Source organism: Pelophylax lessonae, assembly GCF_965119305.1.
Source record: "Pelophylax lessonae genome assembly, chromosome: 6".
NCBI lineage: Eukaryota > Metazoa > Chordata > Amphibia > Anura > Ranidae > Pelophylax > Pelophylax lessonae.
The window spans coordinates 331,620,419-331,644,138 of NC_138773.1; the positions used below are offsets into that span (position 1 = coordinate 331,620,419).

The window sequence follows — 23,720 nt, forward strand, 5'->3', positions numbered from 1 at the left end:
ATTAGAATGTAAGCTCCTCTGGTACAGAGACTGATGTGACTGTGGGGGGAGGGGACATTAGAGTGTAAGCTCCTCTGGTACAGAGACTGATGTGACTGGGGGAGGGGACATTAGAGTGTAAGCTCCTCTGGTACAGAGAGTGATGTGACTGTGGGGGAGGGGACATTAGAGTGTAAGCTCCTCTGGTACAGAGACTGATGTGATTGGCTCAGTGATCTCTGTACAGCACTGCGGTATATGGGGGGGGGGGGGGTGTAAAGTCATCCGAGGGAGTACCAAGAGTCCTGAACCCGGCTTTTAGCAAACATTTGAATGGGTCAAGTCACACAAGGCCCCGCCCCTTTTGCAGCAGCTGTTAGATGAGCTTGTGGCCCCACAATCAGACCCTCATCTACAAATACAGAACATTCCCTGAGAAGACAGTGATCATCGTTCTGCCCCCAGAGCCCCCCCAATGACTGCCCACTCCGTACATAGGAGGTCATCACTGCAATAGTGGCATCCTATACCAGAGAGAGCGTGCAGCGTCTCCATAACACCTCCCTCCTCACAGGGTCCAACAACACCACCTATAGCGCCCCCCGACTGTAAGAAGAAAATAAACTGGAGCCACAGAGGATGAAAAGTAACCATGGAGATTTATTGATACATAAGAAACCGTTAGAGGCGGACGCCGGCGGGAGAGAGGAAACCTTCACCTTCTTCTCAGCAACCGTACTTCACCTTCAACTCCTCCACCAGCTTAATGTACTGAGAGCGAGCGTCCTCCTGGCTGATCCCTGCAACCAAACAATGGGGGTCAGACAGAACAATTCCCACACATCTACAAAAAAAAGAGCACACAGGGAGGAGCTTCCCCCCAGCAACACTTCCCCATTACCCCCCCCCCTTCACCCAGCAACACTTCCCGCATCCCCATTACCCCCCCCCCTTCACCCAGCAACACTTCCCGCATCCCCATTACCCCCCCTTCACCCAGCAACACTTCCCGCATCCCCATTACCCCCCCTTCAGCCAGCGACACTTCCCGCATCCCCATTACCCCCCCTTCACCCAGCAACACTTCCCGCATCCCCATTACCCCCCCTTCACCCAGCAACACTTCCCGCATCCCCATTACCCCCCCTTCACCCAGCAACACTTCCCGCATCCCCATTACCCCCCCCCCTTCACCCAGCAACACTTCCCGCATCCCCATTACCCCCCCCCCCTTCACCCAGCAACACTTCCCGCATCCCCATTACCCCCCCCCCCCTTCACCCAGCAACACTTCCGGCATCCCCATTACCCCCCCCCCCCCTTCACCCAGCAACACTTCCCGCATCCCCATTACCCCCCCCTCACCCAGCAACACTTCCCGCATCCCCATTACCCCCCCCCCCTTCACCCAGCAACACTTCCCGCATCCCCATTACCCCCCCTTCACCCAGCAACACTTCCCGCATCCCCATTACCCCCCCCCCTTCACCCAGCAACACTTCCGGCATCCCCATTACCCCCCCCCCCTTCACCCAGCAACACTTCCCGCATCCCCATTACCCCCCCCCCCCTTCACCCAGCAACACTTCCCGCATCCCCATTACCCCCCCCCCCTTCACCCAGCAACACTTCCCGCATCCCCATTACCCCCCCCCCTTCACCCAGCAACACTTCCCGCATCCCCATTACCCCCCCCCCTTCACCCAGCAACACTTCCCGCATCCCCATTACCCCCCCCCCTTCACCCAGCAACACTTCCCGCATCCCCATTACCCCCCCTTCACCCAGCAACACTTCCCGCATCCCCATTACCCCCCCTTCACCCAGCAACACTTCCCGCATCCCCATTACCCCCCCTTCACCCAGCAACACTTCCCGCATCCCCATTACCCCCCCTTCACCCAGCAACACTTCCCGCATCCCCATTACCCCCCCTTCACCCAGCAACACTTCCCGCATCCCCATTACCCCCCCTTCACCCATCCCCATTACCCCCCCTTCACCCATCAACACTTCCCGCATCCCCATTACCCCCCCTTCACCCAGCGACACTTCCCGCATCCCCATTACCCCCCCCCCTTCACCCAGCAACACTTCCCGCATCCCCATTACCCCCCCCCTTCACCCAGCAACACTTCCCGCATCCCCATTACCCCCCCCCCTTCACCCAGCAACACTTCCCGCATCCCCATTACCCCCCCTTCACCCAGCAACACTTCCCGCATCCCCATTACCCCCCCTTCACCCAGCAACACTTCCCGCATCCCCATTACCCCCCCTTCACCCAGCAACACTTCCCGCATCCCCATTACCCCCCCTTCACCCAGCAACACTTCCCGCATCCCCATTACCCCCCCTTCACCCAGCAACACTTCCCGCATCCCCATTACCCCCCCTTCACCCATCCCCATTACCCCCCCTTCACCCATCAACACTTCCCGCATCCCCATTACCCCCCCTTCACCCAGCGACACTTCCCGCATCCCCATTACCCCCCCCCCCTTCACCCAGCAACACTTCCCGCATCCCCATTACCCCCCCTTCACCCATCCCCATTACCCCCCCCCCTTCACCCAGCAACACTTCCCGCATCCCCATTACCCCCCCTTCACCCAGCAACACTTCCCGCATCCCCATTACCCCCCCTTCACCCAGCAACACTTCCCGCATCCCCATTACCCCCCCTTCACCCAGCAACACTTCCCGCATCCCCATTACCCCCCCTTCACCCAGCGACACTTCCCGCATCCCCATTAACCCCCCCCCCCCTTCACCCAGCAACACTTCCCGCATCCCCATTACCCCCCCCCCTTCACCCAGCAACACTTCCCGCATCCCCATTAACCCCCCCCCCTTCACCCAGCAACACTTCCCGCATCCCCATTACCCCCCCCCCCTTCACCCAGCGACACTTCCCGCATCCCCATTACACCCCCCCCCCCCTTCACCCAGCAACACTTCCCGCATCCCCATTACCCCCCCCCCTTCACCCAGCAACACTTCCCGCATCCCCATTACCCCCCCCCCCTTCACCCAGCAACACTTCCCGCATCCCCATTACCCCCCCCCCTTCACCCAGCAACACTTCCCGCATCCCCATTACCCCCCCCTTCACCCAGCGACACTTCCCGCATCCCCATTACCCCCCCCTTCACCCATCAACACTTCCCGCATCCCCATTACCCCCCCTTCACCCAGCGACACTTCCCGCATCCCCATTACCCCCCCCCCTTCACCCAGCGACACTTCCCGCATCCCCATTAACCCCCCCCCCCTTCACCCAGCGACACTTCCCGCATCCCCATTACCCCCCCTTCACCCAGCAACACTTCCCGCATCCCCATTACCCCCCCTTCACCCATCAACACTTCCCGCATCCCCATTACCCCCCTTCACCCAGCAACACTTCCCGCATCCCCATTAACCCCCCCCCTTCACCCAGCGACACTTCCCGCTTCCCCATTACCCCCCCTTCACCCAGCAACACTTCCCGCATCCCCATTACCCCCCCTTCACCCAGCAACACTTCCCGCATCCCCATTACCCCCCCTTCACCCAGCAACACTTCCCGCATCCCCATTACCCCCCCCCCTTCACCCAGCAACACTTCCCGCATCCCCATTACCCCCCCTTCACCCATCCCCATTACCCCCCCTTCACCCATCCCCATTACCCCCCCTTCACCCAGCGACACTTCCCGCATCCCCATTAACCCCCCCCCCCCTTCACCCAGCAACACTTCCCGCATCCCCATTACCCCCCCCCCTTCACCCAGCAACACTTCCCGCATCCCCATTAACCCCCCCCCCCTTCACCCAGCAACACTTCCCGCATCCCCATTACCCCCCCCCCTTCACCCAGCGACACTTCCCGCATCCCCATTACACCCCCCCCCCCCCTTCACCCAGCAACACTTCCCGCATCCCCATTACCCCCCCCCCTTCACCCAGCAACACTTCCCGCATCCCCATTACCCCCCCCCCCTTCACCCAGCAACACTTCCCGCATCCCCATTACCCCCCCCCCTTCACCCAGCAACACTTCCCGCATCCCCATTACCCCCCCCTTCACCCAGCGACACTTCCCGCATCCCCATTACCCCCCCCTTCACCCATCAACACTTCCCGCATCCCCATTACCCCCCCTTCACCCAGCGACACTTCCCGCATCCCCATTACCCCCCCCCCCCTTCACCCAGCGACACTTCCCGCATCCCCATTAACCCCCCCCCCCCTTCACCCAGCGACACTTCCCGCATCCCCATTACCCCCCCCTTCACCCAGCAACACTTCCCGCATCCCCATTACCCCCCCTTCACCCATCAACACTTCCCGCATCCCCATTACCCCCCTTCACCCAGCAACACTTCCCGCATCCCCATTAACCCCCCCCCTTCACCCAGCGACACTTCCCGCATCCCCATTACCCCCCCTTCACCCAGCAACACTTCCCGCATCCCCATTACCCCCCCTTCACCCAGCAACACTTCCCGCATCCCCATTAACCCCCCCCCCTTCACCCAGCAACACTTCCCGCATCCCCATTACCCCCCCTTCACCCAGCGATGCTTACCGCATTCCCCCTTCACTCAGCGATGCATCCCACGTACCCCCCCTCCACGCATCCCCGTTCCTTCAGCCCCCCCTTCACCCAGCAACACTAAACCACCCCCCCTCCCACCTCCTGCGCCCCCCCCGGACACTTCCCACATATACCCCCCCTCACATCCAGCAACGCATCGCAACCCCCCCCCCCCCAGCAACACTTCCCACGTCCCCGTTTCCCCCCCCCCCCTCACCCAGCAACAGTTCCTGCGTCCCCCCTTCACCCAGCGATGCTTAACGCATTCCACCTTCACTCAGCGACACTTCTCACGTACCCCCCCTTCCCACATCCCCGTTCCTCCAGCCCCCCCTTCACCCAGCAACACTAAACCACCCCCCTCCCACCCAGCCAGGGACACCTCCTGCGCCCCCCCCCGGACACTTCCCACATTACCCCCCCCCCCCTTCATCCATGACACTTCCCACATCCCCATTTCCCCCCCCCCCCCAGCGACACTTCCCGCATCCCCCCCCCCCTCACAGCTTCCTGCATCACCCCCACCCAGCGACACTTCCTGCATCCCCCCCTCACCCAGCGATGCTTCCCACGTACCCCCCCTTCATGCATCCCCCCCCCCTCACCCAGCAATGCTAAACCAACCCCCCTCCCACCCAGCGACAACAATCCCTCTCTATGCACATTGAAGACCGACCACACAGATCAGGCCACACCCACACAGATCAGGCTCCACCCACCTTTCTTGGTCTCCCAGGCGTCCCACTTGGCTTTTCCTTTGAAGTCCAACATTCCCGGCCGAGCTGCAGGAGAAGGAACAGAATTATCATCCGAGGAGAACCAATCACATCGCTGATCACACAGCGACCCGACACCGACCACACCGCCGAGATCAGCGCTTTACTTGAAGTTTAATCTGATTATATACCCCCTCCCCCCCCCCCATTCTATAGGATTTGTCATCTCAAAAATACAATCACAGATCTTATTTCTTCATTTATACCCAAAGGGGTCATTACTGGGTCTCTGTGCTTCTCTATGCAATGCAGGCAGATCGTGGCTGGTGTGACATGCAAATATTAAAATGCCTTACTTAATGGGTGGAGTCAGTCTGGAGGAGTGGGCGTTCCTAAGCAAAGGCAATGCCCACATGTGATGCTGAGCCTCCATGATTGATAGAAATGAAATCCAATGAAAGGGGCGGGGCCAGGGAGAGTCAGGCTGGGAGGAGAGATGATGCTGGATGTCCTCCAGCCAGGAAAAGGGGCGGGCTCCGACTTGCTGCAGCTTCTAATGCACACCGAGGAGCTCACAGACCTCTGAGCTCTCTAAAGGGAAAAACCGAGCGTGTAATCTTCCCTGCCCCCCCCTCCCGTGTGCCCTCCCCCCACCCCCCCCACCCATCTTGTAATCTTCCCCACCCCGGTGTGACCTCCCCCATCCCCCCACTCCCCCAAAGTGTGACCTCCCCATCCCCTCCACCCTGTGTAATCTTCCTTGCCCCCCCCCCAAAGTGTGATATCTCCAATGTGTAACTTCTCCCCTTCGCACCCCCCCCCCCCCACAAAATGCAACCTCCCCCCCATCTCCTCACTCACCTGTGTTCACATCCCCCACAGTGGCCTGCTTGTAGAGGGCGTAAACCTTCAGCATCTCCTCATCACTGGGAGTCTGCTTCAACGTCTTCACCTCCTCCGCAGCTTTATCAAAATCCGCCTGCAGGGGGCGAGAGAGGAAATAATCAGATACAGGAGATTCCTCCCTTCTCCAGCAGAGGGCGAGAGAGGAAATCAGATACAGGAGATTCCTCCCTTCTCCAGCAGAGGGCGAGAGAGGAAATCAGATACAGGAGATTCCCCCCTTCTCCAGCAGAGGGCGAGAGAGGAAATAATCAGATACCGGAGATTCCCCCCTTCTCCAGCAGAGGGCGAGAGGGGAAATAATCAGATACCGGAGATTCCCCCCTTCTCCAGCAGAGGGCGAGAGGGGAAATAATCAGATACCGGAGATTCCCCCCTTCTCCAGCAGAGGGCGAGAGAGGAAATAATCAGATACCGGAGATTCCCCCCTTCTCCAGCAGAGGGCGAGAGAGGAAATAATCAGATACCGGAGATTCCTCCCTTCTCCAGCAGAGGGCGAGAGAGGAAATAATCAGATACCGGAGATTCCCCCCTTCTCCAGCAGAGGGCGAGAGGGGAAATAATCAGATACCGGAGATTCCCCCCTTCTCCAGCAGAGGGCGAGAGAGGAAATAATCAGATACCGGAGATTCCCCCCTTCTCCAGCAGAGGGCGCTGTACACAACATCCACACACAGGGGGGAGGGGCCTCATAGCAATAGACGGTGTATCCTCCCCTCCCCCCCAGCACAGAATGGATTCCTATCTATGATGGAGAACAACGCTCAGAATCCAATGCCGTGTGCGGAAAATGGAGGAAATCATTCCTAGATTGTCAGCTCTGAGGATCAGCGCCCTCTGATGCCTCCTCTATGTATGGCAACTGTACTGTCCGACCCCCCCCGGGGTACAGCGCTGCGCAAACTATCTGCGCCATATAAATCCTTTATAATGATAACTCCTGGTGGTGATTGGTGGAGGCAGGGCAGCTCCTCCCTCTGATCATTAGGTAATCAAAGTCCCCCCCCCTCCTATTGGTCAGTTAATCGTAGTGATGGATCGGCAGGGGGCACCCAATCAGAGCGGGGCTCCCCTGGGGCTCAGTGGGAGGCTTCCAATCAGAGCGGGGCTCGGAAAGAAATGCCCAATCAGAGCGGGGCTCAACTTATTAGTCAGCTTATTTTATGATTAAACTTCAAACAAAAAACTATTTGGGGTGAAGGCGGGGGAGGGGAGGGGTTTACACCTCCATTGGGGAGATTTCCCTTCACTTCCTGTCCCATCACCAAGAGGTGGAATGAGGTAGGAAAGGTAATGGGGTGTCATATTAAATGTGGAAGGGTGTGGGGGGGGGGGGTTAACATCACCCCCTCATACGTTCTCCTGTTCAGGCTCTACTGACCACAGAAAACCCCCCCCCCACCCCCAAACTTCTCTTGTATGGCATCTCCTTAATAGGACTTTTAACCCTGCGCTAATGAGTTTATTGAATGATCCGGTGTTTTATGACTCCATAGGAGACTCCGATGCCCGGTGTGGGAAGGCATTGACTATATTATACATAGAGACATAACATGAGATCCATTATTACCCCCACATTATTTGGACTCTACACATTTGCCTCTTCTGGGGGGGGGGGGGGGGGGGGAATACGGGCCGTCTATGTCCGCCGGAGGGACCTGGTTAGTCCTGGACACGCCTACCTGCTCTATCCACCAATTAGAAGCCTCTCAGGTGGGGTTACTCATGCTGGTGTTTGGCCCCCCCATGTCTGCACGGCTTATTGTGATTTCTATCCATATCGCTATATTTACTATGTAATGGGCACTATAATCCGACTATGGGGCACTATAGACCATGGGGGGTTGGTTTATCCTGACCCCATATGTGGCATGAAGTTACTGTAAATGTGATGTATATCTGTTGTACACCGATTCTGGAACAAATTTTTATTGAATTGTTCTGCAGCCGTCCTCCTGACCAACTATCTGTACCCCTGAAGAAGTGGTTTGTGCCGCGAAACACGTAGGGTAGAGGGTTGTTCTTTAGCCTGTGGTGTGTGAAACACTCAGACTTACATCCGGTGCATAAAAAGTGCACACATGCAAACGTGAGAAACACAAAGTGCACAGGGTGTGCGGAATGGTCTTCCCTCCGAAGAGGTTGGACCCTGACCTCGATCCCCCGGGGCGCAAGACTCCTGACAGGGACTGAGGTACTTCCTATGGTTTGTCTGGCTGAAACCTGGCAAACCCCGTTCTCCAGGGGGACTGCTGAACAGCCCACCCCAAGTACTGGGTGGGGCTCCCCCGAAGGGAGACCCCATGAGAGAGGGCAAACTAAGCCAGAAGGCCATATCCACCTCCTCCCAAGACGTTCAAGGCTGGGCCGAGGATCCACACCCTACAAGTCGTGCATGGAAGAAAAGGTGAAAGTGAAGTGACAAACTACAAAGAAAAACCACACACACCCAACAAAAAGGTGGGGAGGGGGAAGTGGAGAGGTGAATTAGTGCCAATGTGAAAATACAAAGGCAGGCCTTCCGGTCGGAATAAAAATTCCTCTGGTCGAAGCCAAAAGGCCTTGCCCAAGAGGCCGGTGCTGAAAAAGTGTGTGGTGCAGTGACCAAGGTGCCAAAAAACTCACAGCGAGCTGCCCCTCACCAGTGAGAATTACGGCACCCCTGGGCTGCCACCCCAGGGGCACATACACTACGGGCTTTTTCGGTCTCGGCCCAAAGGCCAGACCCAGTGTAGCCCTTTCCTAGCAGGAGGTTTGGAACGTGGACAGCTTAGGGAGAGCCCGCCTCCAACTGGAGAAAAAGGCCCCCCTTATAGGCCTGATTCAACCCAGGAGGAAAGGCCCTCCCACCGCCATCCACACTCCTCACCAATTACATCCAGGAGCAATACTAACCGGCCCAGGACTCCAGCTTTCCCGCTCCCTTCAAACTGATAGGGGCGGACCCATTCAAATCAGAAGGCGGCGGACCCATCCGGCTTTCTCTGACAGTGCTTACTTCCTGGTCCTCCAGTTACGCCCAGAGCGCCCCGGTACCTTCCAGCCCCTGCCGATACCAACCATCAGGGTCCATACCCACTGATAAGAACGGATACTACACTTCATCTTAGCCAAAAGGCCGAGAAGCGATAGTGGGTTGTGTTGTTCTTAAAGCCCGTAGCGTGTGAAACACACTCAAAAGACTTCACCCGGTGCATAAAAAGTGCACACACACAAACGTGAACACACAAAAACTGCACAGGGTGTGCGGAATGGTCTTCCCTCTGAAGAGGTTGGACCTATACCTTGATCCCCCGGGGCGCAAGACTCCTGACAGGGACTGAGGTACTTCCTATGGTTTGCCTGGCCGAAACCTGGCAAACCCCGTTCTCCAGGGGGACTGCCGAAACAGCCCACCCCAAGTACTGGGTGGGGCTCCCCCGAAGGGAGACCCCATGAGAGAGGGCGAACTAAGCCAAAAGGCCATGTCCACCCCCTCCCAAGACTTTCAAGGTAGGCCCAGAGACCCACACCGTACTCGTCGTGCAGAGGAAGAAAAAGGTGATAGTGAAGTGACAAAACACTACAAAGAAAAAGCACACACAAACAAAAAGGTGGGGGAGGGGAAGTGGAGAAGTGAATTAGTGCCTAAGTGAAAAACAAAGGCAGGCCTTCCGGCCGGAATAAAAATTCCTCTGGTCGAAGCCAAAAGGCCTTGCCCAAGAGGCAGGTGCTTAAAAAAGTGTGCGTAGGTGCAGTGACCATGGTGCCGAAAAAGCTGCCCCTCACCAGTGAGAATTAAGGCACCCCTGGGCTGCCACCCCAGGGGCACATACACTACGGGCTTTTTCTACCCCGGCCCAAAGGCCAGACCCAGTGTAGCCCTAACCTACCAGGAGGCATCAGAACTTTGGACAGCTTAGGGAGAACCTACCTTCCACTGGGGACAAGCCTTTTGCAAGGCCAGATTCAACCCAGGAGGAAAAGGCTCTCCCACCGCCATCCGCCGTTCCTTACCAATCACATCCAGGAGCAGTACTAACTGGCCACGGAAGCAATCCAGTATTCTCGCTCCCTTCAAACTGGTAGGGGCGGACCCATTCAAATCAGGAGGCAATGGACCCATCCGGCTTTCTCTGATGTGGCTTACTTCCCAGTCCCGTGGTTGTTCCAGAGCGCCCCGGTTCATTTCGGCCCCCACCGATACCAACCATCAGGGTCCATACCGACCGATAAGAACGGATACTACACTTCATCTTAGCCAAAAGGCCGAGAAGCGATTTGGGGTTGTGTTACATCTACTGAACTACCCGATTGGTAGCGGATTTTTCTGGCCCAGCAGTATTTCTCGGTGACTCCACCCTCAGAGAGATGAGGATATGTTTGTGAATCTCCAATTATTGATTTCTGTATGACGAGTCCCCCTGTCATTCGATGTATTTCCTATATTAAAGAAATGCCTTTAATAGAATCTCTGTAGCAGTGTGAGATTATATTTGTCACAAGACGGCACCCTAAAAGTCCCCATAGATGCCCCATCCTTCTTCAAATTTGTTCTCTTGTATGGATCCCTCTGCATACGAGCCCCTCCCACCTTCAGTGACTCCTCCCATTTATATATCCCCTCTGATTGGCAGACAATGCCCCTCTGTTCTGGTTATTCCACACAAAGGATTAGAGGAACTCCGCCCACACAGTGCGCTCCGCCCACCACACTGCACTCCATAACATTCCATGTCACAATCCCACCATTGTTCTCCCCCCCTCCCCCCCCATATCAACATTCAGCCTCACTCATCAGGGAAGTTGTCTAATTTGTTCCCCACACTTAGTGAATCTGTATTTATTTATTTTGCTAGCAATGATTGTAACCCCCAAATATGATATTTCCTGGAAGCCGAGACCCCGGGGAATAAAATGGGGGGGGGGTGTTATTTTTATGTCACAAATATTTATCAAACACAAAATGTACAGAAGATGAAAATAAAAAATAATAAAGTTAATAATAATAATAATAATAATAATAATAATAATAAGTGTGTGGAGATCTCAAACATGTCACTCCTAAAACGGTGCACCCCGGCAGGACCCCAAATTCCCTATCGGTGACCCCCAACCTTCACAGGTGATCAGTATGGAGAGGAGCAGGAAAGGCCCAGAGTTCATCTCTCCACATCTAAGGGGGAGGGGGGGGGGGGTCGCTGCAATTAAATGTTTTCATACACTCACCCCACACTGCACTTTATATGTGGGGGGGGGGGGGGGGCATTTTTTCTCTTATTACCATCCTATGTGATATAAGGGGCAGATGGTCGCTCCTCTATATGGAGACATTGAGAGTCTATTAGACCCGCAATGCAGCTGTTCCAGCACAGATTGGTATCCATGGTTACACCGCCAGCTGTGACCCCGGGTTAGGGTTAACTGGTGTCCCCATTGGAAGGTTTCCCCTCTGTTCCTCTTCTGCTGACAACACAAAATTTGGGATTTTCTATCACTTTTAATAACGGTAACCAGGATATGTGTGTACATACATAGGGAAAAAGTATGTGACCCCCCCCTGCTGATTTTGTAGGTTTGCCCACTGACAAATGATCAGTCTATAATTTTATTGGTCGGTTTATTTTACCAGTGAGAGACGGAATAACAACAAAAATATCCAGAAAAACTCATTTCAAAAAAGTTATAAATTAATTTGCAGTTTAATGAGTGAAATAAATATTGGACCCCTTAGTAGTTGGTGGAGAAACCCTTGTTGGCAATCAGAGGTCAGACGTTTCTTGTAGTTGGGGTCACAGAGGTCAGACGTTTCTTGTAGTTGGGGGTCACAGAGGTCAGACGTTTCTTGTAGTTGAGGTCACAGAGGTCAGACGTTTCCTGTAGTTGGGGGTCACAGAGGTCAGACGTTTCTTGTAGTTGGGGGTCACAGAGGTCAGACGTTTCTTGTAGTTGGGGGTCACAGAGGTCAGACGTTTCTTGTAGTTGGGGGTCACAGAGGTCAGACGTTTCTTGTAGTTGGGGGTCACAGAGGTCAGACGTTTCTTGTAGTTGGGGGTCACAGAGGTCAGACGTTTCTTGTAGTTGGGGGTCACAGAGGTCAGACGTTTCTTGTATTTGGCCTCCAGGTTTGCACACATCTCAGGAGGGATTTTCTCCTCTCTGCTGATCCTCTCCAAGTCATTCAGGTTTGGAGATGTTTGGTAACTCCAACCTTCAGCTCCCTCCACATATTTTCTATGGGATGAAGGTCTGGACACTGACTGGGTCACTTGAGGACCTTTAATGTGCTTCTTCTGGAGCCACTCCTTTGTTGCCTTGGTGATATGTTTTGGGTCATTGTCATGCTGGAAGACCAATCTATGACCCATCAGGCTGAGGGAAGGAGGTTCTCACCCAGGATTGGATGGTACATGGCTCCGCCCATCGTCCCTTTGATGCGGTGAAGTTGTCCCCTTAGCAGGAAAACACCCCCAAAGCACAATATTTACATCTCCATGTGTGACGGAGGGGGATGGTGTTCTTGGGGTCATAGGCAGCATTCCTCCTCCTCCAAACATGGAGAGTTGAGTTGATGCCAAAGATTTCGATTTTGGTCTCTTCTGACCCCAACACTTCCCCCCAGTTCTCCTCTGAATCATTTAGATGTTCATTAGCAGTCATCAGACGGGCTGTACCATGTGATTTCCTGAGCAGGGGGACCTTGCGGGTGCTGCAGGATTTCAGTCCTTCAATTGTTTTCTTGGTGACGATGGTCCCAGCTGAGATCATTGAGAAGACTCTCCCGTGTAATTCTGGGCTGATTCCTCCCCGTTCATCATCATTGAACCTCCACGAGGTGAGATCTTCCATGGAGCCCCAGACTGAGGAGACTGACAGTTATTTTCTGTTTCTTCCAACCAACTGTTGTCACCTCTCACCAAGCTGCTTGGCGATGGTCTTGTAGCCATTCCAGCCTTGTGTAGGTCTCCAATCTTCTCCCTGACATCCTTGGACAGCTCTTTGGTCTTGGCCATGGTGGAGAGATTGGAATCTGATTGGTGGATTCTGTGGACAGGAGTCTTCTATACAGGTAACAAGCTGAGATTAGGAGCACTCCCTATAAGAGAATCCTCCTAATCTCAGCTCATTACCTGTATAGAAGACACCTGGGGAGCCCAGAGATCTGCTGATTGGTCGGGGATCAAATACTTATTTCACTCATTAAAGCGGAGTTCCACCCATTTTTAATAGGTTGGAATACATAGATCTTTGTAATCCCCTTTAAAACGGCTTTTACCAATGGAAACTTTTTTTTTTTTTTTTGCTAGTAAATACCTTAATTTTGGCTTTATTCCTCCTCTCCTCACTTCCTGGTCCGATCGGCGATGACATCATTCGGCGATCCGCAGTGTCTGCTGGGATGTATTCTACTTGCAGTAGCTGTATCTGTACTGAGCCGTGCCTGCCCCGCCTCCGCCCCGCCTCCGCCCCGCCTCCTCTCATTGAATTGCATTGTATGAATGTATTAAGGCCGTTCTCTGCCCAGCCTCCGCCCTGCCTCCTCTCAATACAACTCAATGAGAGGAGGCGGGGCGGAGGCGGGGCAGGCACGGCTCAGTACAGATACAGCTACTGCAAGTAGAATACATCCCAGCAGACACTGCGGATCGCCGAATGATGTCATCGCCGATCGGACCAGGAAGTGAGGAGAGGAGGAATAAAGCCAAAATTAAGGTATTTACTAGCAAAAAAAAAAAAAAAAGTTTCCATTGGTAAAAGCCGTTTTAAAGGGGATTACAAAGATCTAAAGTTCCAAAAATGGGTGGAACTCCACTTTAAAATGCAAATCAATTTATAACTTTATTGAAAAGCATTTTCTGGATATTTTTGTTGTTATTCCGTCTCTCACTGGTAAAATAAACCGACCAATAAAATTATAGACTGATAATTTCATTGTCAGTGGCCAAACCTACAAAATCAGCAGAGGGGGTCACAGGGGGTGGGGTGATGCAGTGTGTAAACAAGCTGGAGCCTGAACACCTGCACATGGCTGGGGGGATGGGGGAGGAGCCTGTACACCTGCACATGGCTGGGGGGATGGGGGAGGAGCCTGTACACCTGCACATGGCTGGGGGGATGGGGGAGGAGCCTGTACACAGCTAGGGGGGGAGGAGCCCATACACCTGCACACAGCTGGGGGGAGGAGCCTGTACACCTGTGCATGGTTGGGGGGGAGGAGCCTGCACACAGCTGGGGGAGGAGCCTGTACACCTGCGCACAGCTGGGAGGAGGGATTATTAGAGTGCACTACAAAGAAGACCCCGCCCAGGTCCCTCATCGCACACAGGATGATTCTATTAGGGAATCCCCACCCCCCAGAGAGGTCACTACAACACAGATCATCAGTGCAGCCAATAGAAATACAGAAGATTGTAGAGTGGGCGGAGCCTTGTATCAGCCAATCATGATTATGAAGCTGTATGGCACCGAATGTGAATATATAGGGGTGTTAAGTGCTATACAAGTAATAATAAATAGCACACAGGTACAGGGGTGGAGTCTGGGGGCAGTATTGGGGGGGGGGGGCAGACAATACAGAGCTCTCCCCTCCCCCATATACACAGTAGCTGTGGGTGGAGCAATATATATATATATATCAGTACGGAGTACCGGTGACATGTTGCAGCACTGGGTGTAGTGTATATATATATGTGTGTGTATAGTAGAAGTATATAGATATAGTATCAGTATACAGTAGCTGTGACATGTTAGGTGTAGTATATATACAGTGGATGTGTGTGGAGCAGTATATATAATGTATATAGATATATAATCAGTATACAGTACCTGTGACATGTTGGGTGTAGTGTATGTGTGTGTGTATATATATATAGTAGCAGTATATAGATAGGAGTACCTGTGACATGTTGGGGGTAGTAGTATATAGATATATAATAGAAGTACCTGTGACATGTTAGGTGTAGTATATATATATATATAGTAGCAGTATATAGATAGGAGTACCTGTGACATGTTGCCGCTCTGGGTGATTCTCGGTCAATGGTCGCACATGGAGCTCCGCACCTTTCACTCTCTGTCCTCTGCCTCACCCCGCCCCCTCATCTCATCTCTCCTCAGCCAATCAGCGAGAGGCCGCCCGGAGCAAGTGACTTGGCAGCCATCTTGTGTGTGGCAGGGAGGACCGCAGTGTGTGCAGCACGGATCATCTTCCCCCCGGAACTGGGACCACACAGGTCCGTTCCCCTCCCCCTATCATCTCACTGTTAGAGTTGTCACCTCATCCCTTTATATCAGAACACAGAGATATTACATAGGATGTGGGGGGTGGGGAATAATCTCACTCAGTGCCCCTCTCTGTATTCTATTACCTCACATCCGGTGTAATAATGGGCGTGTCCTGATATAAAGGGATGGGGTGACACCCCTGGTTACCATGGAGACCTCCATCAATCTACTTCCTGTCATTGTTATGGATGATTCCACCCTCCATAACTCAGTGTGCTTCCAATACTCCTCCCCCTCCCCACCACCACCTGCAACATGACACTGTCAGAGGTGTATGGGGTACAAAGAGGCAAAGATCACTTCTATGGACCCCATAACAGCCAATCACATTTCAGCTGTCAGTCTGACTATATAGGGAGATGATGAGAGGAGGTTTCTGATTGGCTACATAACCACCCTGAGCTCCACCCACAATTATCAACCCCCCCCCCCATACAGTGCTGGGGGCGGAGTTCCTTTAGTGTCTGTGATGTGATTGGTAGAGCAGAGCAATCAGATCCCCCCCCCCATGTACCGCATTCCAGCTCCTCCCCCACACTGCGCTACATATGAGGGCTCCTCTCCTCACACCGCACACAGCCATTAATGTCTAAACCGCTGGCAACAAAAGTCAGTACACCCCTAAGTGACAATCTCCAAATTGGGCCCAAAGTGTGAATATTTTGTGTGGCCGCCATTATTTTCCAGCACTGCCTTAACCCTCTTGGGCATGGAGGTCACCAGAGCTTCACAGGTTGTCACTGGAGTCCTCTTCCCCTCCTCCATGATGACATCACAGAGCTGGTGGATGTTAGAGACCTTCCCCTCCTCCACCTTCTGTTTGAGGATCCCCACAGATGCTCAATAGGGTTTAGGTCTGGAGACGCTTGGCCAGTCCATCACCTTTACCCTCAGCTTCTTTAGCAAGGCAGTGGTCATCTTGGAGGTGTTTGGGGTCGTTATGTTGGAATACTGCCCTGCCCCCCAGTCTCTGAAGGGAGGGGATCATGCTCTGCTTCAGTATGTCACAGTACATGTTGGCATTCATGGTTCCCTCAATGATCTGTAGCTCCCCAGTGCCAGCAGCACTCATGCAGCCCCAGACCATGACACTCCCACCACCATGCCTGACTGTAGGAAGACACACTTGTCTTTGTACTCCTCACCTGGTTGCCGCCACACACGTCTGACACCATCTGACACCAAATAAGTTTATCTTGGTCTCATCAGAGCACAGGAGATGGTTCCAGTAATCCATGTCCTTAGTCTGCTTGTCTTCAGCAAACTGTTTGCAGGCTTTCTTGTCCATCATCTTTAGAAGAGGCTTCCTTCTGGGATGACAGCCATGCAGACCAATTTGATGCAGTGTGCGGCGTATGGTCTGAGCACTGACAGGCTGACCCCTCCCCCACCCCTTCAACCTCTGCAGCAATGCTGGCAGCACTCATACGTCTATTTCCCAAAGACAACCTCTGGATATGATGCTGAGCACGTGCACTTAACCTCTGTAGTCAACCATGGTGAGGCCTGTTCTGAGTGGAGCCTGTCCTGTTAAACCGCTGTATGGTCTCGGCCACCGGGCTGCAGCTCAGTTTCAGGGTCTTGGCAATCTTCTTATAGCCTAGGCCATCTTTATGTAGAGCAACAATTCTTTTTTTCAGATCCTCAGAGAGTTCTTTGCCATGAGGAGCCATGTTGAACTTCCAGTGATCAGTATGAGAGAGTGAGAGCGATAACACCAAATGTAACACACCTCCCCCCATTCACACCTGAGACCTTGTAACACTAACGAGTCACATGACACCGGGGAGGAAAAATGGCTAATTGGGCCCAATTTGGAGATTGTCACTTAGGGGTGTACTGACTTTTGTTGCCAGTGGTTTAGACATTAATGGCTGTGTGTTGAGTGGTTTTGAGGGGACAGTAAATTTACACTGTTATACAAGCTGTACACTCACTACTTTACATTGTAGCAAAGTCTCATTTCTTCAGTGTTGTCACATGAAAAGATAGAATAAAATAGTCACAGAGATGTGAGGGGTGTACTTAATTTTGTCAGATAGTTCCTGAGCCTGGCCTGGAATTATCTCCCTGTATTCCCTGTACAGCAGAGAGTGGAAGCCAATCAGAGGTGCTGAGGCAGAGTGGGGAGATTCTATCCAATCACAAGCTGGGGGCGGGGAGGTGACCAAACCGCAGAGAAAAGTCCGGTCACCGGTCTGGCAGAGCTGTGTAATTCTCAGGACTGGATGGACAGCTATACAAATGCTTAGTCAGATAACCCCCTCCCCCCCATATACTGTATATATATATAATTATCTGTTAGTCTGGAGCTCAGCTTTATAAGGTGTTGTAGGTGGGGGATGGGGAGTGACCCCAGGACATGTATGGGGTGAGAAGTGTTTTTTCTAATAGCTGTAAGAAGGTCATATGACCCGAGGCTGCAGCCTCCATTCCCCAGTGCCTATAATGGGGTGTTTGCTGTACAGGTCACATGACCAACTATGGGGGCTCTGGGTATTAGGGGAGCCCCTGACCCCACCCCCTATGGTGGAATATTTCCGATCCCAGCCATTGGTACACGGCGGGTGTCACAGAGATGGGGTCACGGTGGAATCGGGTGAGGGGTTATCTGGTGTGAAGTGGATCAGAGTCCACATTATATCTGCAGATAAGTCTGAGCACTGATTGGTGACATGGGAGGGGGGAGGGTAAAGTCCGGGGGGGGGGGGGGTGACACAGTGACAGTGCCAATGAAAGTGCAGATTGCGGGAGATATGATGGGTGTGGCCGGACAATTCATCGCTGTCACCTTTATCTCTAATATGGAACAGCAAACGTCACAATGTGTCATTATTCTCTAACTATATATACCGATATATATACAGGGAGAGGGTATATACAGAGGATATATATCTACAGGGGGGGATTTCTAGAGGGAGGGATACATACAGGTGGGGATATATACAGGGGAGGGATATATATATTCAGGGGAGGATATATATATATATACAGGTTGGGGGATACATACAGGGGGGATTTATACGGGGGGGAATCATACAGGGGGGATATATACAGGTGGGGGGGGGATATATATACAGGGGAGGATATATACAGGGGGGATATACGGGGGGTATATACAGGGAGGGATATATACAGGGGGAATATATACAGGGGGGATATACGGGGGGTATATACAGGGAGGGATATATACAGGGGGAATATATACAGGGGGGATATACGGGGGGTATATACAGGGAGGGATATATACAGGGGGAATATATACAGGGTAGGATATATATATTCAGGGGAGGATATATATATATATATATATATATATATATATATATATACAGGTTGGGGGATATGTAGAGGGGGGATATATACGGGGGGAATCATACAGGGGGGATATATACAGGGGAGGATAGATACAGGGGGGGATAGATACAGGGGGGATATACGGGGGGGATATATATACAGGGGGGGATATATATACAGGGGGGGGGGATATATATAAGTGCGTCTCATAGAATTTCTCTACTATATTCTACTCTTTTATTTTCTGTTATATTTTTTTCTATTCTATTCCTGAGACTTCTTTTCTATTTCATTGACTTTGGAAATCTTTGTCTTTCGAATCGAATTGGAAAACGATTTCAAATTCGAATAGGAAAAACAAAGTAAATTCCGAAAACGAATTAAACAAATTTAACTGAACAAATTAATGCAAACAACGAATCGAAACAAAACGAAACTATTTTTCCATTCTGCACATGTGGAGCTCCTTTTGTATAAATTACTGCATCAATGCGGCGGGGCATGGAGGCGGGGCATGGAGGCGTGACATGGAGGCGGGGCATGGAGGTGTGGTATGAAGGCATGGCATGGAGGTGTGGCATGGAGGCGTGGCATGAAGGCATGGCATGGGGGTGTGGCATGGAGGCGGGGCATGGAGGTGTGGCATGAAGGCATGGCATGGAGGTGTGGCATGGAGGCGTGGCATGAAGGCATGGCATGGGGGTGTGGCATGGAGGCGGGGCATGGAGGTGTGGCATGGAGGTGTGGCATGAAGACATGGCATGGGGGTGTGGCATGGAGGCGGGGCATGGAGGTGTGGCATGAAGGCATGGCATGGAGGTGTGGCATGGAGGCGTGGCATGAAGGCATGGCATGGGGGTGTGGCATGAAGGCATGGCATGGGGGTGTGGCATGGAGGTGTGGCATGGAGGCGTGGCATGGAGGCGATCAGCCTGTGGCACTGCTGAGGTGTTATGGAAGCCCAGGTTGCCTTCAGCTCCTCTGCATTGTTGGGTCTGGTGTCTCTCATCTTCCTCCTGACAATACCCCACAGACTCTCTATGGGGTTTAGGTCAGGCAAGTTTGCTGGCCAATCGAGCACAGTGATCCCATGATCATGTGACCAGGTATTGGTAGGTTTGGCAGTGTGGGCGGTGCCAAGTCCTGCTGGAAAATGAAATCAGCATCTCCATAAAGCTGGTCAGCAGAGGGAAGCATGAAGTGCTCTAGAATTTCCTGCTAGAGGGCGGAGCTGACTTTGGTGGACCGACACCAGCAGATGACACCGACCCCCAAATCATCACTAACTGTGTGACATCTATATACAATATATCACTGACTGGAGAAACCTCACACTGGACCTCATGCAGCTTAGATTCTGTGCCTCTCCGCTCCTCCTCCAGACTCTGGGACCTTAATTTCCAAATGAAATGCACAATTTTGCACAGTCAGTGATGATTGGGGGAGCCCCCCGGGAGTGTGATAATGGTACCCCCGGGGTCACAGTTCTGATCTATACACCCCTCCCCCACCGTATAAAGTATAATATGGAGTCACTGCGTCTCACATGAGTGGTGTCAGAGGGGAGGAAGTGGCGATGGGGACGCGGTAGGCAGCGGGGGAGTTGGGAAACACGGGAGCGGGCGGTGATGAAATGCGGTCTGTGATTTCACAATGGTGTCTGTACAGAGATTGGAACCCTTCCATCTGTGCCAGAGACAAAATTATACCCCTCCCCCCTCCCCCTCATCGGCATTATAATCGTTTTATTATAGAAATCCTTTTCATTCTCATCTTCATTTATACACAAAGGGGTCATTACTGGGTCTCTGTGCCTCTCTATGCAATGCAGGCAGATCATGGATGGCAGGGGGCTGTACATAGCTTCCTGATAACAACCCAGCCCCCTTCCTCTCCTCCCTCAGTACTCCTCTCAAGAGCCCATATCAAATTGTGAGAAGCTCACAGTGTGCAGTGAAATCAGAGGAAGTTATTTCAGTCCAGGGGGAGGAGCTGATACACCTGTGCAAGACTGAAGGGGAGGAGTCAGTACACCTGTGCAAGACTGGAGGGAAGAAGCCAATATACTTGTGCATGACTGGAAGGGAGGAGCCGGTACACCTATGCAAGACTGAAGGGGAGGAGGCCGTACGCCTGTGCAAGGCTAAATGGGAGGAGTAAGTACTCCTGTGGAAGACTGGAAAGGAGGAGCAGGTACACCTGTGCAAGACTGAAGAGGAGGAGCCAGTAAATCTGTGCAAGACTGGAAGGGAGGAGCCGATACACCTGTGCAAGACAGGAAGGGAGGAGCCGGTACACCTGTGCAAGACTGGAGGGGAGGAGCCGGTACACCTGTGCAAGACTGGAAGGGAGCAGACAGTACACCTGTGCAAGGCTGGAGGGGAGGAGCTGGCTGTACAAGACTGGAAAGGAGGAGGCAGTACACCTGTGCAAGACTGGAGGAAGGAGCCGGTACAACTCTGCAAGACTGAAGGGGAGGAGCTGGTACACCTGTGCAAGACTGGAGGGGAGGAGCTGGTACATCTGTGCAAGACTGGAGGGGAGGAGCTGGTACATCTGTGCAAGACTGGAGGGGAGGAGCTGGTACACCTGTGCAAGACTAAATGGGAGGAGTCAGTACACCTGTGCAAGACTAGAGGGGAGGAGCTGGTACACCTGTGCAAAACTGGAGGGGAGGAGCCGGTGCACCTGTGCATGACTGGAGGGGAGGAGCCAGTACACCTGTGCAAGACTGGAGGGGAGGAGCCGATGCACCTGTGCAAGACTGGAGGGGAGGAGCTGGTACACCTGTGCAAGACTGGAGGGGAGGAGCTGGTACACCTGTGCAAGACTGGAGGGGAGGAGCTGGTACATCTGTGCAAGACTGGATGGGAGGAGTCGGTACATCTGTGTAAGACTGGAGGGGAGGAGACTTGAGGTGGGTCCCGGGAGAAGGATATAAAGATGCACTCTAGACAAATGTAAACATGTCTCTACCAACCTGTTTAATTCTCTTCTATGATTGGTCTGATTCTGATTCTTTGAAAATGTAGTCACCGTGTTCCCCAGACTAAGCCCCACCCTCTCTCTGAGCCCACCACAGCTCCTCCCACACATATACTGAAGCATAAGAGGTAGGTTGCATTGCATAGAGTCAGGTGACAAAAGGCTGAGGTCCCACCCAGAACCGATAAGAGAGATGGGTGGCGTGGATTGGAGAGAGCACATAGTGTAGGTAAAGTATAGAGTGTAGGTAGGTCATTGTTTTCAGGGACCGGTAGCTGTCCACTGACTGTCTGGAATTCGGGCATTATCTGTACAATCGAAGATTAGTAGGGGGGAGGGATCAGGTCAATGGGGAAGGGGTCAGTTCAGTGTAGGAGGGGTCAGGTCCGTGTGGGGGAGGGTCAGGTCAGCGGGGAAGGTTTAGGTCAGTAGGGGAGGGTCAGGTTAGCATGGGAGGGGTTAGGTCTGTGGGGGAGGGTCAGGTCAGCGGGGAAGGTCAGGTCAGGTCAGCGTGGGAGGGTCAGGTCATTAGGGGGACGGTCAGGTCAGCAGGGAAGGTTCAGGTAAACAAGGGAGGGTCAGGTCAGTGTGGAAGGGTCATGTCAGCAGTGGAGGGTCAGATCAGTGTGGGAGGGGTTGGGTCCGTGGGGGAGGGTCAGGTCAGTGTGGGAGGGGTTGGGTCCGTGGGGGAGGGTCAAGTCAGTGTGGGAGGGTCAGGTCAGCAGGGAAGGGTCAGGTCAGTAGGGGGAGGGTCAGGTCAGCAGGGGAGGGTCAGGTCAGTGTGGGAGGGTCAGGTCAGTGTGGGAGGGTCAGGTCAGTAGGGGAGGGTCAGGTCAGTGTGGAGGGTCAGGTCAGAAGGGGAGGCTCAGGTCATCGGGAGAGGGTCAGATCAGTGTGGGAGGGGTTGGGTCCATGGGGGAGGGTCAGGTCAGCGAGGAAGCTTCAGGTCAGCAGGGAAGTGTCAGGTCAGTGTGGGAGGGTCAGGTCAGCAGGGGAGGGTCCGATCAGTGTGGAAGGTTCAGGTCAGCAGGGGAGGGTCAGTGTGGGAGGGTCAGGTCAGTAGGGGGAGGGTCAGGTCAGCAGGGGAGGGTCAAGTCAGTGTGGGAGGGTCAGGTCAGTGTGGGAGGGGTTGGGTCCATGGGGGAGGGTCAGCTCAGCGAGGAAGATTCAGGTCAGCAGGGAAGGGTCAGGTCAGTGTGAGAGTTTCAGGTCAGCAGGGGAGGGTCAGGTCAGTGTGGGAGGGTCAGGTCACAAGGGGAGGGTCAGGTCAGTGTGGGAGGGTCAGGTCAGAAGGGGAGGGTCAGGTCAGCGGGGGAGGGTCAGATCAGTGTGGGAGGGTCAGATCACTGTGGGAGGGTCAGATCAGTGTGGGAGGGTCAGATCAGTGTGGGAGGGTCAGGTCAGAAGGGGAGGGTCAGGTCAGTGTGGGAGGGTCAGGTCAGCGGGGGAGGGTCAGGTCAGAAGGGGAGGGTCAGGTCAGTGGGGGAGGGTCAGATCAGTGTGGGAGGGTCAGATCACCCAACTCTGAGAAGATGGAATCAGAATCCTGCGATGACTCGGAATCAGAATTTCCTGTTTCAAGCAGAACTCCGCATTTTTTCTTCTTCAGTCAGATGACCAGCATCAGTCTGCCCACTTCCTCTGAGAAAGCCCCTCCTCCCCTCCTGGAGACTCCTGGGATGTATGACATCATTGTGGCCTAGGCCAGACACCAGGAAGTACCTGAAGTAATGTATACATGTAATCTCCCTTCCTGTCTAATTACTGATACTAGCAGGATAAGAGTTCATGGTAACTGAGAGAGTGAAGTTCCACTTAGAGGTACAGCTCTGCACCACAGGCACCCCTCCTTATTCAGATTTACCAGAAACCGAGGACTTTTCCAACACAGGAGGGGTGAACCTGTAGGGAGGTAGGTGGTGGTGGGGGATCCTGTGGATGGGAATAGGTGGCCTGTAGTGAGGACCAAAGCTAAACATGGTGGGGGGGGGGACA

General features: G+C 53.3%; 1 protein-coding gene across 2 annotated transcripts; it reads right to left on the reverse strand.

The window, feature by feature from the left end:
- Window positions 1-621: 621 nt before the first annotated feature.
- Window positions 622-15,185, reverse strand: DBI (diazepam binding inhibitor, acyl-CoA binding protein). 2 transcript variants are annotated; one of them, XM_082262287.1, is made up of 4 exons: window positions 15,162-15,185; window positions 6,138-6,255; window positions 5,280-5,342; window positions 622-779 (listed from the first exon to the last, which is right to left on the reverse strand). In XM_082262287.1, the coding sequence occupies exons 1-4, from the start codon at window positions 15,168-15,170 to the stop codon at window positions 706-708; spliced, it is 264 nt and encodes an 87-aa protein (XP_082118413.1). In that variant the 5' UTR covers window positions 15,171-15,185; the 3' UTR covers window positions 622-705. The 2 variants fall into 2 exon arrangements, with proteins under 2 accessions (XP_082118413.1, XP_082118412.1); XM_082262286.1 differs by lacking the exon at window positions 15,162-15,185 and adding an exon at window positions 14,808-14,826.
- Between the last annotated feature and the right edge of the window lie 8,535 nt (window positions 15,186-23,720).